At 37.5% G+C, this 16,813-nt stretch overlaps 1 protein-coding gene across 2 annotated transcripts in view; it reads right to left on the reverse strand.

Moving 5' to 3' along the window:
- Positions 1 to 16,813, reverse strand: part of FGD6 (FYVE, RhoGEF and PH domain containing 6) — a 114,074-nt gene that overhangs the window by 50,192 nt on the left and 47,069 nt on the right. For both annotated transcript variants that reach the window (XM_037068304.1, XM_037068303.1), the window contains exons 4-5: positions 4,825 to 4,892; positions 4,708 to 4,738 (exon numbers count right to left, since the gene is read on the reverse strand). In XM_037068304.1, the coding sequence (XP_036924199.1) occupies positions 4,708 to 4,738; positions 4,825 to 4,892 (99 nt within the window). The remainder of the gene's footprint in view (positions 1 to 4,707; positions 4,739 to 4,824; positions 4,893 to 16,813) is intronic.

Here is a 16,813-nt window from a genome sequence, read left to right on the forward strand (position 1 = left end):
CTAAAAACTGAAAGGAGGCAGGTACGGCCAGACCGTGGTCAATGAGTGAGAACGCAATGTCTTACCTCATGACCAGACACTAAATCACACCGCACCTTATATGCCAGGCCACGATTCACTGTCCAAACCAGATCATTTTGCCAGGGAAAGGGAGTTCTATCAATAACATTATACCAAGACAATAACCAGGACTGTCAAAAGCAGACAAGGATATATGGCCATCCTGCTTACAGATCTTGGTAAGTAGCTTGGACTTTAATGCAATGGAAATCACTGAAATGATTTTAAGCAGGGGAGTGACATGCTCTAATATATCTATTTTAAGACAATGTTAAAATTTCATAAAGAAAAAACCACATAAGGAACAGATTGGAAGAGAGGCAAGAATGAAAATATTGTAGGAAGCCCAGTTAGGAGGCTGGAACGGCTGTCTGAGTTAGAGATGTTAAGTTGGTGACAATACAGAGGAAGTAGAATAACAGGTTTGCTATGGGTTGGCTGAGGAGTGAGTGAGACGGAGAAAGGAAGAAAGGGTTCTAGTTTGCTGACTTCTGCAGCTAGATGATGGGTAGCACTACCATTTTGAAAAGGGAAAAACTGACTTTTAGGAATCATCTCCCTCTTTGGACTCATTAGGATATTGACTTAGAGACAATATGCACACGTGACCTTTGAAAAAAAATCCAGTTCAACGTCTAGGAGCTCATGGTATGTACTGCAGAGTGTATATCACCTAAAACATTAGTTGCCATAAAAACAAAATCTTGCCACTGCCTTTGTAGACACAATTTTTTTCCACAAACATCAGGCACGTGAATCTTTTTTTTTTTTTACTAGGTAGATAAATCTTATAATTTCAAGTATATTTTAAATTGTGTGCCCTCCACCCATGTGTATTTCCTTCCAATGTAATAACTTACATGATGCAATTCATTAGCTTAGTTTTTAAATTTTCTTCTATGAGCTATATCACCGAGTTATTTACCAAATTCTAAGTATAAAAGTGTAAGCTACAATGATACATTTTAATATTGGACAATGAAGATATTAAACTTCTGTCATTCCAGAAAGATCTACTGATGCTATTCTAGTCTCAATATAAAAAACTATTCATGGGAAATTATGTATAACTAAAGCAATTGCTTTTCCCAAGCCAGCTGGATATCTGGTTGATTTCCAAAAAATACCCATTGGATTATCTAAAGCGTGTTACTTATATATCTTAAATCAGTCATATTCTATCATGTAGCAGAAGTTAATTCATGTAGATGAAATCATATAGCAGCAGTACTAAGGGTTAAAGGGTGCCTGTGCTACCTTCATGGGGTATTTTGGGTAGAGAAGTAAAAATGAGCTTTAATAGCAAAGTGGGGGATATTGAAACAAAGCAAGATACTCTTGTCTTCACTCACATTATCCTGGTAACAGGCCCCTCCCAGTAATGGCTCACACCTGGTTAATGCCCGGTTGTTAAGACAGCCATTAGAGTTGGGTTCTGCTGAGTTAATGTTTGCACATACCAGACAGAATGTTAACATGAGGCCAGCAGATGATGTATTCTCACCACGGCATTAAAGGCTTAGGTGGTTTAGAAAATGTGCAAGTTAAGGTGGGTCTGTTCAACATCAGCTGGGAAGAACCCACGACCATTTATCAGATCAGATCTGAGATTACTCAGGAAATTGGTCTGATTATTCATTTTTACAGGGCTTATGATTTGTTCCAAAAATACAGATGTAAGAACAGAATATATTTTTAAATAACCAAATAAATAAACTGGTAAAGCTTTTAATTTCTTCCCTGCATACTAGAATCAGAACTTCCTTCATTAAAATGAAATTTTAGCCCTGGCTGGTGTAGCTCAGTGGATTGAGCATGGGCTGTGAACCAAAGGGTCGCCAGTTTGATTCCCAGTCAGGGCACATGCCTGGGTTGCAGGCCAGGTCCCCAGTGGGGACCATGTAGAAGGCAACCATATATTGATGTTTCTCTAACTCTCTCTCTCCCTTTCCCTGTCTAAAAATAAATAAAATCTTTAAAAAAAATGAAATTTTAGTACTATTTATTTATTTATTTATTTATTTATCTTTAGAGGGGAAGGGAAGGAGAGAGGGAGAGAAATATTAATGTATGGTTGCCTCTGATGTGTCCCCTGCTGGGAACTGGCCTGCAACCCAGACATGGGCTCTGACTGGGAATTGAACTGCGATCGTGTGGTTCACAGGCCTACGCTCAATTCACTGAGCTACACCAGCCAGGGCCGAAATTTTAGTACTTTTTAAGCACTAGAAAAAGTGAAAAGTCAACTGTGCAATAATAGAGTAAATGTTTCCCATCCACTGATGTTCTTAAAAGGGAAGATGGAGAAAGAGATGGTAGCGATGGAAAGGCAATTTGAGAATCTGCCATATACAGGGTGCAATATGAGGCTCTTTCACATATCTTAGTCCACTGACTTTTCACAACCTGAGAGATGGGTATTTCTATGCCCATTTACAAATAGGAAAGCTAGACCCAAAAGGTTAAACTATTTTCTAAAATTCACATAGCTGGTGATAAACAGAATCTTCCAAGATAATGCTCCTCAAAGTATGGTTCTCAAACTGTTATTGCTCTGCAAAGATATTAGTCAGACAGTGAGAATAAATGTCCAAGCAGTACATCAGTTTGACACAGCTATAACATTTTTAATGTATTTTACAAAAGTTTTGGTCTACCATGGACTGGACATTGTAAAATCCATTCCCTCACCACTACGGTGTGAGAAGCCCTACACTCGCAGTATGAGGCAGGGACTCTGTGCTGTTCCCAGCGACACCTTCAACGCCGGTTCCATTCCATGCCAGATTCGCTGAAATAGTGCACTGAATTTCAAACTTACGTCGTTTCTTACTCCTTAGCACTTTCTGCCTCTATTAACAATAGAGGTTACCAATTAACTTGTATTGTTTACAATTTCCTTGGAAAGGTCTTATTTAAACATATCTACCAGAAAACATTTCAAATGAGTACAATTTGTTCATCCTAGAGATATGCTCTGAGTTTTCCAGAAAACAGCAGTTTAACTTTTTCTTCCCCCCTGTAACTGCTTATATAATAGAGATGTTCAGAGCATAACAACAAATGTACATGGAATTTACTTTGAAAAGCCATTTATCAAGCTGATTATTATTTATTAAAATGACATTATGGTCAAAACTTCACAAATGTGTCTGGGTGACCAAATATTGTTATAATTTATTTTAATGAATTACAAAAGAGAACTCATCAATATAGTCAAGAGTTCTGTGAGAAACTATTCACAGGGAAATAATTTCACAAAACAAATTAGGTTCGTAAGAATTATTTCAGAAAATGTTTCCATGTTGGGGCGAGGTGGGTATAAGGGGAATAAATGATAACAGGAAAAAAATATAATAAAGATATTTAAAAAAAAGAAAGAGCCCTGGCTGTATAGCTCAGTGGATTGAGCATGGGCCTATGAACCAAACAACCATGGTTCGATTCCCAGTCAGTGCACATGCCTGGGTTGCAGGCCAGTTCCCAGCAGGGGACACAAAAGAGGCAACCATGCATTGTTATTTCTCTACCTCTCTCTCCTTCTCTTCGCCTCCCTCTGAAAATGAGTAAATAAAATCTTTAAAAAAAAGAAAGAAAGAAAGAAAGAAAATGTCTCCAAAGTTAGAGATTTTTCGCACAGGAATTAGGCCTCCACGTTTTCGCTGTACCAAGTATAGAGCACAAGGGAATCAGCTGGTGAATGTGAATCACCCTTAAGTGAAACCCACATTTCATGTTCATGTGTACCTATTAAAGGGAAAACTGAAGATAATGATATGTTTTGAAAATAATGATAATCCCAACCCTAACCGAAATAATGCTATGTGAGCAAAGCCTTTCTCAGCAATGAAGTTTAAAATGATGTTAATAATTACACCATCTAAGTAAAAATTCCCTTCAATTTCTTTTTCTCTTTGTTTCCTCAACCTTATCCCTTTCTTCTGTTAAGTTTTACTGTCTTGCCAAAATACAATAGGAATAAAGTAACACTAAAAGCACCTTGGCTGCCAATGGGTGATGAAACTTGTAAAAACTTGCAGGTACAAAGGAGTGCCTGGGAAAAACGAATCTGTAGCCAGACACAATTGTTTCCCAACAGGTCTGTTCAAGTTGACAATTATAACAACTAAAATAGAACTATAAAAAGTCAGTTGCACAAATGTGTAGTTCAAGTCTCTTTTCATGAGCTTATTCAAATAAAAGAATAGAACACTGATCATATTCTTTATACATTGCTAATACAAAATTCTACTGATAGCAGACTACTACAAGCGTCCAAACAGAAATATCACTTTAAAAACTCTTTATTATGCAGATAGAAAGTTTATTTTATTTTATTTTAATTGTTGTTCCAGTATAGTTTTCTGTTTTTTATTCTCATCAGCTAGAAAGTTTGAAGACTTTAGAGATACACATATAAAGGTTCTCTATTTTTCAGAAATCATCTGGGTATATGACACATACATGAAATACATATTTTAGAAAAGTTCTATATTCACATATCTGTGTGAATTAAAAATATAATCATATATTAGAAAGTACATATATGTATATACATATTAAGTATATTTAGGTAATGTTGGTGGCTAGGAAAAGATGTAAAAGAGGATAGTCATAGACTTCAAGAAAATATTATCAGATACTTACAATATGCAAAAGTTTTAACACATCCACAAACCTGTAAAAAACAGCAATGAAAGAAATGTTTTAAATGAGTCAATGGGAAAACAAACAGTCTTCTGAATTATAAACTTAGATACCTACACTTTCTCTGAGCTCATGATCTCCGTGGCAATATAATGGGCTTTACTTTTAATTCCAGTATCTTCATCCTGTGGATAAGAATGCAGTAAGAAAACATGAATTCATAAAAGGATAATGAAGATCAGCTTTGAGCTAGTTAGATGCAAATTCAGCTTCCAATTAGATACTTACAAGCTTTCGATTAGAACACATTTCATATAACATTTCAAATGACAAACGTGGAGAATTAGATGTGATTATTAAACCATGATACAGGAGAAGCTGAGGGAAAGTGGTAATCCTCTACCATCATCAGCACTAGATTGATGGACTTCCCCAAGGAGCCCCAGAGCCTTGGCGGAACATAGCCACCAGTGGTTAAAGCAGCAAGTCACATTCTGCAACCCCTACAGATACCACACGAACATTCTTCTCAGGGTACACACAAGTAACGTGAGATTAGTGAATATCCAACAGGAATTCAAAAGAGCACTTTACCCTAAGTAAAACCACGAAGTCAGACACCTTAAGTGCAGTCTGAAAACAGCTCTTTTTCACAGTCTCTACTGAACACATGCCCACACTTCAGCCACAGGCTTTTTTCAGTTTAGTTAAAATCCCTTTTGGAAGTATGAACTTTCTAGTCAGTTCTATTCCAAAGAACTGAAATGAACTTCTTTAAATATGTATTGCTTTGTGTGTAAATTACATACTCAAGCAGTAAGAAGGAAATGTTCACTTCTGGAGAAAAAAGGTGATTCAGACGGAGGTCTCAATATTTAGGGATTTAGAGACTTATTTTTATTTAAAAACTGAAAGGTCTGGTTTTGACTTTTGGTGATTAGAGGAAAGGAATTTCTCACTACTTCTATTCTGACAAAAGGTCTACACACTGCAGTTCCCCAGGGAAGGAAGGGCAAGAGAGAGGAAAGAAAAAATAAGCAATTATAACATTTTCTATATGATGCCCAAGGTGAAAATTATGGCTCTGGTCATTAAAAGGAAAGTGTGCTGGTGCTTCTATGGAAGAAACGTCAGATCTGGTCTTAGAAGCAGAGACTTCTCTGCATTCGTGTCGGCACTGGCAACTCCAGGACCCGGTTATCCTGCGCTGCCCAAGATGCGGCTGAGCCAGGCAACATCACAATAAGGACAAAAAGTGACCAGGACAGTCGAGTAGTCAGTCACTAACAAGATGACAGAAAAAAAAAATAATAGTAGTGACTTCTCATTATTAAAAAAAAAACAGTAGTGAAAATGGTCTTCTTTTCCAAATTGAAATTATAAACCATCCTAGTTCATCTGTTTACCTGAACATCACTGTGATGGGTCAAAAGACTACCTTAGTTCTTTATTTGAAAAAAGTTGTTTCTATCTGCTTCCAGAATTTCAGCATTAAAACCAAAGTATAAAAGTAGATGTAGCTGAGCAATGAATGAAGCTCCTCTGAAAATTACAATTTAGTTGATTTTTCTTTTTTTTTTTAAAGAGAGAATCTTTTTTTTTAAAGATTTTATTTATTTATTTATCTTTAGAGGGGAAGGAGAGAGGGAGAGAAACATCAATGTATGGTTGCCTTTTGTGCATCCCCTGCTGGTAGTTAGCCTGCAAGGAACGGGCCTGCAACCTAGGCATGTGCCCTGACTGGGAATCGAACCGCGATCGTCTGGTTCGCCGGCCCGCGCTCAATCCACTGAGCTACGCCAGCCAGGGCGTGATATTTCTTTTTAAGAACATCTGCTGATGTTCTGTACAGACATTAAAACCCTTTTAACTAATTTCCTTAAAACGATGGTGACATTCAGGTGAATAAACACAAAGAGGATTCTTCAAGGTTTTATAGCATGTTAAAATTTAAATTCTTTGATTACAATCATTTATATTATCATAAGAAGTCAACCATTTACAGTAAATACAAGGGAGACCTTTATTTTTATTTATTTAGTTATGTTTATTGATTAAGAGAGAGGAAAGGGGGAGAGACAGACAGACAGACATTGAATTGTTGTTTCACTCCTTGGTTGCTTCTCATATATGCCCTGACCAGATATTAAACCCACAACCCTGACTTATGGTAGCTCTAACCAACTGAGCTACCTGGACAGGGCAAGCCCTTGATTTTTAGGTTCAGTTTGTACTACGTTGAGAGCCAGTGGATCCTAAGTGGGAGGTGAAGTCATAGAAGTGAATGAGGTCAAACATAAGGAATATATAAAGTGAGAATTGGATCACAATCAGAATCCCAAAGAAGACCCGCTTAAAACAGGGATTTGCCAAGATTCAAAGCTGATTATTAGAAGAGTTTGGAAGAGAACCCACATTTTCCAAAATATAGTCTAGAAATTCTTTTTTTTCTCTAAATTTTTATTTTTACTTAATTCTTGTTCAAGTACAGTTTTCTGTCTTATATTCCCAGCCCTGCCTCCCCCACAGTGGCCCCACCTCCCTCCCATTTCCGCCCTAGACACTCTTTCATTACACTCTGAATCTCTCTTTAGTATCTGCTGGTAATCATCTTCTTAAAAACATTCACTGTTAAACATAAACCCACATATATCTCCCCTCCTCTCTCCTCACGTTTTAACAAATCCAAAGATTCTGCAATGTTTGGTTTAAATTTTTTGAAACAAATTGTAATATATAACATTGAAGTCCGCCCTGCAACCGCCCACCCCCCCACCCCAGGAATAAACACTAATCTTGCAGTGTGTACTTGTCTTTTCCATGTTTTCTTTTTTTTTTTTTAATTTTTTTAATTTATTTAACTTTTGTTCAAGTACAGTTTTCTTTCTTGTATTCCCAGCCCTGCACCCCCCCAGTGCTCCCCACCCCCCTCCATGTTTTCATCTTACTAATTAAGACTTTACATACAGTATCAAAAAAATTCTTAAATCTTTCATCAGAAATGTTGTTATGCAAAAAATATTCAAAGTAGTCTGTAAAACCTACTTATTAAAATAATCTTTAAAATGTAAATGATCACTCATGAAGAGTATATTATAGTCCAGCCTAATTAGCCTTGAACAGCAATTTTCAACCTTTTTCATCTCATGGTATATATAAATTTAACTATTAAAATTCTGCAGCACACCAAAAAAGTGTATTTTTGGCCAATCTGACCAAAAAAAATGGGTATAATTTTGATTCATTAATTGGAAGGCCATTGTTGTGTTGGCTGTCGTCATATTTTTATTGGATAATCTAAGCGGAAAGAGGTCAGTGCCCCTGACTAGTCAGGTATCACATGTTTTAAAAATTCTTGTGGCACACCAGCTGAAAATCACTGGCCTAGAATGTTTTGCCTGTTACTTAGCTCCCTAAACTCTGTTTAAAGAGACATGTAAATAATTGGACCTCTCTCCCCATTATTATTCCTCTTCCTGGGACAAGTTGTTAAATAACTGCAACTAATGGGTTAGATAAGTGTTAGTCAACTGAGCAAAACAGGTGTGACATACTCCACTCCGTTCACTCACCTGTTAAACGACACATCACTGCCATTCCTCAGGAAGCAGCCGTAAGCACGGCCTGATCTTGCAGAGTGTGTCATCAAACACGCAGTCACAACCATGACTGCCTACACGTACACACACACACACACACACACACACACACACAGATAATTGTTATTTTAAAGAATACTGCAGCAAATCGAGGCTTTTCTAACTATTATAATGGGTTTCTCTACACCATTTTTAGCTGGAAAGTTTAATATTTATAAAATACATCCTTCTAAAATTAAAAAGCCAAAAGAAATGCATTACAAATGAAAAACAGAAACCTAAACCACTGAAAGAACTGAAGCCGTGACTCTGCAATCTGCCTTTCCAAAGGATAGGAACTCCCTTAAAGGTCAAGAGGTGGTTTTAAAAGTACCTATACAGAAGCCAAGGTACACTATAGATGCTGAAGCATTCACCTGAACTGTGTACCAGCTCTATACAAAAATTTCAATTAGGTATCCTTTATTTTTGACACCTACCCGATTTTTCCTCTCCTCTTTTTACTATTCTCCCTCTGTTACATCTGTACTCTGGGCATTTTTTTTCCCTCTTCAGAACCTTGCTCTGCCAGGGCCTGAGTTAGAGAGAATTATGTAGCGTGACTCCATAGAAATACATACATTACCCCCAGACAGATGCCATGCCTTTGTTATAGCAGGGAAGAAAGAAAAATTCTTTGACTTGGAAAAACAACTACTGTGGGCCTGACATTCCTTATGTGTAGAATTAGTGTTTAACTTTTAACTTCAAATGCCTACATTTAAACATTAAGCATCTCAGATCTCAGGTGTGGTACGGCGAGTCGGTGAGGGAGAGGGTGGCAGCGATTTGGAGGCAGCACTGGGGCTGGTAACTCTGAGTTTCTTTTCTAGAAACTGAGACTGTCAACACTGTGGGGGCAATGGTGGGTACGGGCATGAAGACAGACATGTAGACCAACGGAAAGAAACTGAGAGAAGTGCAACCTTGTACTTATGGTCAATGAATTTTTGACAAAGTTGTCAAGGCAATTCAATGGGAGAAAGGATAGTATTTTTCCAAGAAATTGTTGAAACTTGCTGGAACAATTAAATAATAAACACATGCAAAAAAATGAATTAATACTCAACTTGCCACCATATATAAAAATTAACTTGAATGTTAAGTGTTAAGTTAAACACTAAGTTACGTTTTATATATGGTGATTAATTAGATTTAAATGTTAAGAGCTAAAGTGATAAATTGTTGGTGGGATTGTAGAGGAAAACATAGAAGAAAATCTTTGTGACCTCAGTTTAGGCTAACAGTTCTTAGACAAAATGCCAAAGCAAGATCCATAAAAGAAAAAAAATAATAAAATGCACTTTATGAATTTAAAACTGTTATGCTTCAAAAAACACTATAAAGAACCCCTAGCTGGTGAAGCTCAGTGGATTGAACACAGGCCTGTGAAGCAAAGGGTCGCTGGTTCGATTCCCAGTCAGGGTGCAGGCCTCGGTTGCAGGCCAGGTCCCCAGTAGGGGACACATGAGAGGCAACCACACATGGATGTTTCTCTCCCATTCTTTCTCCTTCCTGTTCCCTCTCTCTAAAAATAAATATTTTTCAAAAAGCCCACCATAAAGAAAATAAAAAAGATAAGCCACAGGTGGGGAGGAAATATTTATAAATCATGATTCTGTAGCCAGAATACATAAAAAACTCTTATATTAAAACTCAGTTAAAAATGGATAAAAGTGTGAATAGACATTTCCTTAAGGAAGATGTAACCATAGCCAATATGTATATAAAAAGATGCTCAACATAATTAGTCATCAGGGAAATACAAATTAAAACCACATCAAGAATGACTATAATAAAAAATCAGAAAAAAAGCCACAAGTGATGAAAATGTGGAGAAACTAGAACCCTTTACACACTGCTGGTAGGAATGGTGGCCTTTACTCATATACTATGATTTGGGGTTTTAGCTATCTCCTAATGTCACTAAAAACAGATTTTGCATTCCTTATCTTCCTTGTTATTCTTAGTCAGGACCATCTTTATTTCATTATTTTAAAATCTGCTTTAGTAACTGACTATCTGTCTTGATAGCAAGGTCAGTACGAGGAACAGCTTCACTGTCAGTTGATTCATTGATCTACAGCTACGTCTGAAAACATTCCTGTTAGAACCACAGGGCAGGTCCTAAATGTCAGATTCCTAGTTAACTTAGAAATCCTCATTCTGTAGGTCTGAGATGCACCAAGAAAGTGGTGTTAGAAGGAATTAACGATAAGTAAGAAAAAGCTCTAGCCTTCAAGAAGTGAGTACCAGAAGCAAACCAAATATATTAATTAACCATTTCAAGGGCAACCATGAAACATGCTGAACATCTAGAGGCAGAGAAAGAGCATTATCAGGCAGTAGAGTGTAACTCAGGAGAAGATTCACAAGGAATAAAGCATTTTATGAACTTCAGTCATTCTTTAAATAAGCCTTTGACCATCTGTACATTAGACACTACTGTCTCATCAAAGCTGGAAACCTGGACTCCTCTACCTTCTATGATCACAACTGAGTCACTAAGTCCTGTCAATTTGTCCTTCTGCATATTTCTTCAAAGTTTAAATGATCCTCTCCTCTCCCTCAATATTGCCTCCTCATTTCTTGCCTACACTACTATAGCAACCTAAGTTATTTCCTCAGCTCTAGATTTACCCCACTGTAATCCACTCTCCACACTGCTACCAGAGTAACAGTTATAAAATGCAAATATAATCACATTGGTTCTCGAGTTGAACCACATTAACAGTTCGCTATCACCTGTGGGCAGTAAAGACCAAATTTTCTCTCTCTCTCTTTTTTTAAGATTGTATATATTTATTTTTAGAGGGGAAGGGAGGAGGGAAGAGAGGGAGAGAAACATTGATTGAGTGCTTCTCATACATGTCCAGCTAGGGACCTGGCCCACAACCCAGACATGTGCCCTGACTGGGAATCGAACCAGTGACCTTTCAGTTCACAGGCTAGCACTCAATCCACTGAGCCACACAAGCCAGGGCATACCAAGTTTTCTTTTGCCATGCATATAAGTCACTATACAATGTGTCTAGTTATCTTCATTAGTCTCATTCCTACTCTTCCACATTGTATTCTCTCAACCAGCCAAATTAGAACCATCATGCAACTCCAAGTTTACTGTGCCCTTACACGGCCATCCTCTTAACACCTTTCCTTCCCTCTTCGCACTTCCCTTCTCCCCAAGATTTCTGCCTGTCATATTCCAACTCACCCTTCACGATGGCACTCCAAAAATGTAAACTCAAACAACTAAAGATTCATTAATAGTTAGTTCATCATGTAAAAATGTAGGGTGCTAGACTATGCCTTTTGTAATTCTAAAATTAGAGAAGTTTATGTATTCTATTTTACCTTTTAAACTAGGAAAGCTAAAAAGGAGAAAGTAACTATTAGGAAATGATTCAATGGATAAGAATCACTTTCAAAGTAAATAAAGTCAAAGATAGATAAAACAACATAAAAGAGCTCTATACTATCCCCAACTTGTAAGAATGATGGTGATTCTGACCCAACTCAAACAATGATGGAGAAAGACACCCCACTGGAAAGCCTCAAGAGAAGCCAAATTTGTCATCTCAATTTTTCAGCTGATGAAAGTACTCACTTAAATTACAATGCATTTCAAAGCCTAGGAAATAACTTCATGTCCCAGAAGAAGTACACAGCTGCAGAAGTTGAAACATTAGCCACAAATAACATCACTTTGTCATGATCATAAAATAAGTCAAATTCCAACATGAGAGCTTTTGATCAGAATACCACTTTTATGCGCCCATCTCCTGATTGCCGCTTATATAACAGCCTAGCTTTGTAAATTCTGAAATGTGTTCTCTTTTCATATTTGTTCACTGCATATAAAGTTCAATGAAATTTATCTGTTAATTTTTAATAGAATTTTTAAAAGGCCTCTGCTAGGCTACTCAAGAGTTCTACTAAAAAGCAACACCCATTTATGATAAAAACATTCAGCAGAGTGGGAACAGAGGGAGCATTCCTCAATATAATAAAGGCCATATATGAGAGACCTACAGCCAACACCATACTCAATGGGCAAAAATTAAAATCTTTTCCACTAAAATCATGAACAAGACAAGGTTGTCCACTTTCATCACTTCTATGCAATATAGTATTGGAAGTTTTAGCCACAGCGATCAGACAAATAGAGGAAATAAAAGGCATCCAAACTGGAAAGGAGGAAACAAAACTGTCACTGTTTGCAGATGACATGATAGTGTACATGGAAAATCCTATAGACTCTACCAAAAACTTCTCGACCTAATAAATGAATTTGGCAAAATAGCAGGATACAAAGTCAATATCCAGAAATCAAAGGCATTTTGTATAGCAACAATGAAATAGCAGAAGCAGAAATAAAAAAAATCCCATTTGATATAGCAAAAAGAAAAATACCTAGGAATAAACCTAACCAAGAAGGTAAAAGACCTATATACAGAAAACTACACAACACCAAAGAAAGAACTCAAGGAAGACACAAACAAATGGAAATATATACCGTGTTCATGGATTGGAAGAATTAACATCATCAAAATGTCTATATTACCCAAAGCAATTTACAGATTCAATGCATTACCTATTAAAGTACCAATGACATATTTCACAGACATAGAACAAACACTTCAAAAATTTATATGGGACAATAAATGACCCCAAATAGCAGCTGCAATTTTGAGAAAGAACAACAAAGTAGGAGGGATCACAATACCTGATACCAAACTATATTACAAGGCCACTGTAATCAAAACAGCCTGGTACTGGCATAAAAACAGGCACATAGACCAATGGGACAGAACAGAGAGCCCAGAAATAGACCCAAGTCTCTACGGGCAATTAATATTCAACAAAGGGGGCAGCAGCATAAAATGGAGTAAAAATAGCCTCTTCAACAAATGGTGTTGGGAGAACTGGACAGCTACATATAAAAAAATTAAACTCAAGCACCAACTTACACCATATACAAAAATAAATCCAAGGTGGATAAAAGACTTAAATATAAGCCACAACACCATTAAAGTCCTAGAAGAGAACATTGGCAGGAAAATCTCAGATATTTCACACAGCAACATTTTTACTGATATGTCCCCTAGAGCAAGAGACATAAAGGAAAGAATAAGCAAATGGGATCTCATCAGAATTGAAAGCTTCTGCACAGCTAAAGAAAACAGTATTAAAATAAAAAGAGAACCAACTGTATGGGAAAACATACTTGCCAATGATACCTCAGACAAAGGTTTAATCTCCAAAATATACAAAGAACTTACACAACTCCACTTTAAGAAGACAAGCAACCCAATTAAAAAGTAGGTGAAGGATTTGAATAGACACTTCTCCAAGGAGGACATACAGAGGATCGAGAGACACATGAAAAGATTCTCGATATTACTAGCTCTCAGAGAGATGCCAATTAAAACCACAATGAGATACCACTTTACACCAGTGAGAATGGCCATCATAAACAAAGTAACAAACAACAAGTGTTCGAGAGGTTGTGAGGAAAAGGGGACCCTAGTTCATTGTTGGTGGGATTGAAGACTGATACAACCACTATGGAAAACAGTATGGAATTTTTCTAAGAAAACTAAAAATGAATATACCTTTTGACCCAGCAATTCCACTGCTAGGATTATATCCTAAGAACCCTGAAATACCAATCCAAAAGAACCTATGCATTCCAATGTTCATAGCAGCACAATTTACAATAGCCAAGAGTTGGAAGCAACCTAGGTGCCCCGCAGTAAATGAATGGATCCAAAAACTATGGTACATTTACACACTGGAGTTTTATGCAGCAGGACTTCCAGCCAAGATGGAGGTGTAGGTAGAAACACTGTGGCCCCTCCTACAACTAAATTTAAAGACAGCTAAGTTTTAGAAGCAAAAACGCAGCCAAAACAGTGAAAACTGAACTGTACGGAAGTCGGACAACAACAAACCACTCAGCCAGACCACGTCACAACCCAGTGACTGGGTCGCCTGGCCACGGTGAACACCTAAGGCTCTGCCCCTCATACATAACAGGTGCGAATAGACCAAACATTATGACTCAAGAACAGCTCAAAGACCCAGAGCCTATAATTCTAAGTGACCATAAAATAGCCAGCCTTTCAGATGCATAATTCAAAACACTGGTGATCAGGATGCTCACAGAACTGGTTGATTTTAGCCACAAATTAGAGGAACATATGAAGGCTAAACTAATTGAAATGAAGGGAAATGCACAGGAAACCAATATTGATGGAAAGGAAACTGGGACTCAAATCAAGAGAGTGGACCAGAAGGAAGAAAGAAACAACCAAACAGAAAAGAAGGAAGAAACAAGAATTCAAAAAAATGAGGAGAGGCTTAGGAACCTCCAGGACATCTTTAAACGTTCCAATATCCAAATTATAGGGGTACCAGAAGGGGAAGAGGAACAGCCACGAGTGGAAAACTTATTTGAACAAATAGTAAAGGAGAACTTCCCCAGTCTGGCAAAGGAAATAGACTTCCACGAAATCCAGGAAGCTCAGAGAATGCCAAAGAAGTTGGACCCAAGAAGGAACACACCAAGGCACATCAGAATTCCATTAGCCAAGATGAAAATGAAGGAAAGAATCCTAGAAGCAGCAAGAGATAAGGGGACAGTCACCTACAAAGGAGTTCCCATCAGATTGTCAGCAGATTTCTCAAAAGAGACCTTACAGGCAAGAAGAGGCTGGAAAGAAGTATTCCAAGTCATGAAATCCAAAGACCTACAGCCAAGATTGCTCTATCCAGCAAAGTTTTCATTTAGAATGGAAGGGCAGATAAAGTACTTCTCAGATAAGATCAAATTCAAGGAGTTCATTATCACCAAGCCCTTATTATATGAAATGTTAAAAGGACTTAAATAAGAAAAAGAAGATAAAAAATATGAACAGTGAAAGGACAGCAAACTCACAGTTATCAACAACCACACCTAAAACAAAAGCAAACTAAGAAGACAGCTAGATCAGGAGTGGAACCATAGAAATGGAGATCACATGGAGGGTTAGCAACAGGGGAGTAGGAGAAGGAGAAGGGGGGAGAAGGTACAGAGAATAAGTAGCATAGACAGTAAGTAGAAAATAGACAGGGGGGAAGGCAGGAATACTATGGGAAATACAGAATCTAAAGAACTTGTGACACATGGACATGAACGAAAGGGGGGGAATGGTGGGGGAGGGGTGTGCAGGATGGAGGGGAGTGAAGGGGGAATGGTGGGGGAGGGGTGTGCAGGGTGGAGGGGAGTGAATAAGGGGAATGGGACAACTGTAATGGCATAATCAATAAAATATATTTAAAAACATAAAAAGAAAATAAAAAGAAAAAAAAGAATTTTATGCAGCAGAAAGAAAGAAGGAGCTCCTACCCTTTGCAAGAGCATGGATGGAACTGGAAAGCATTATGCTGAGTGAAATAAGTTAGGTGGTAAAAGATAAATACCATATGATCTCACCTTTAACAGGAACCTAAACAACAAAACAAGCAAGCAAAATATAACCAAAGACACTCAAATAGAGTATAGGCTGGCAATGACCAGAGGGGAGAGGGGAGGGAATTTCAGGGGAAAAGGGGAAGGATTTACAGGAACTAGTATAAAGGACACATGGACAAAAACTAAGTGGGGTGGAAATGGGAGGGAGGTGGGAAGCACTGGGGGGATGGGCTGGGATGGGAGTAAAAGACAGAAAACTGTACTTGAACAACAATTAAATAAATACATTTTTTTAAAAAAGAATTCTACTAAAAAGCAAAACACTGAACAACCAGACCTAGCTGAGCAGCATCTCTTTAAGTTATGCCAAAAATTCAGTGACGCCATGACTAACCTCTAAAGGACAAAGTTCTCTTAGGTTTTCACCTTTCTCTTCATGAAGGCATATATCGTATGAGCTATTTCAAGAAAATGTGAACAGGAAAGAGGCAGGGAAGTTAATATACGCAGGAAAGGTGAACGGTGGTGAACCATAATGAAGAACAATGAACTGATCCCACTTTTAAACAACCTCTGGCAACCACTAATGTACTTTCTGCCCCAATGGATATGCCTATTCTGAACATTTCATATAAATGAAATCATACAACATGTGATCTTCTGTGACTGACTTCATTCATTTAGCCTGTTTTTTATAGTTCATCCATGTTGTAGCCTGTATCAGCACATTTTTTATTGCTAGGTAATAGTCTACTTATCAGTTAGTAAATCCACTTACCAGTAGATGGACATCTGAATTCTTTCCACCTTTAGGCTATCATGAATAATGCTCCTATGAACATTCTTGCACAAGTTTTTATATGGACATATGTTTTCACTTGTCATGGGTATATATCCAGAAGTAGAATTGCTGGATTATATGGTAACTAAAGGTAACATTTTGAGGGACCTCTAGACTGATTTTCGAAGTTGTTGCACCATTTCACATTCTTATGAGCAGGATATAAGGGTT

The sequence above is a fragment of the Sturnira hondurensis genome, unplaced genomic scaffold (assembly GCF_014824575.4).
Source record: "Sturnira hondurensis isolate 20B ecotype Veracruz unplaced genomic scaffold, ASM1482457v3 Scaffold0017436, whole genome shotgun sequence".
Taxonomy (NCBI): domain Eukaryota; kingdom Metazoa; phylum Chordata; class Mammalia; order Chiroptera; family Phyllostomidae; genus Sturnira; species Sturnira hondurensis.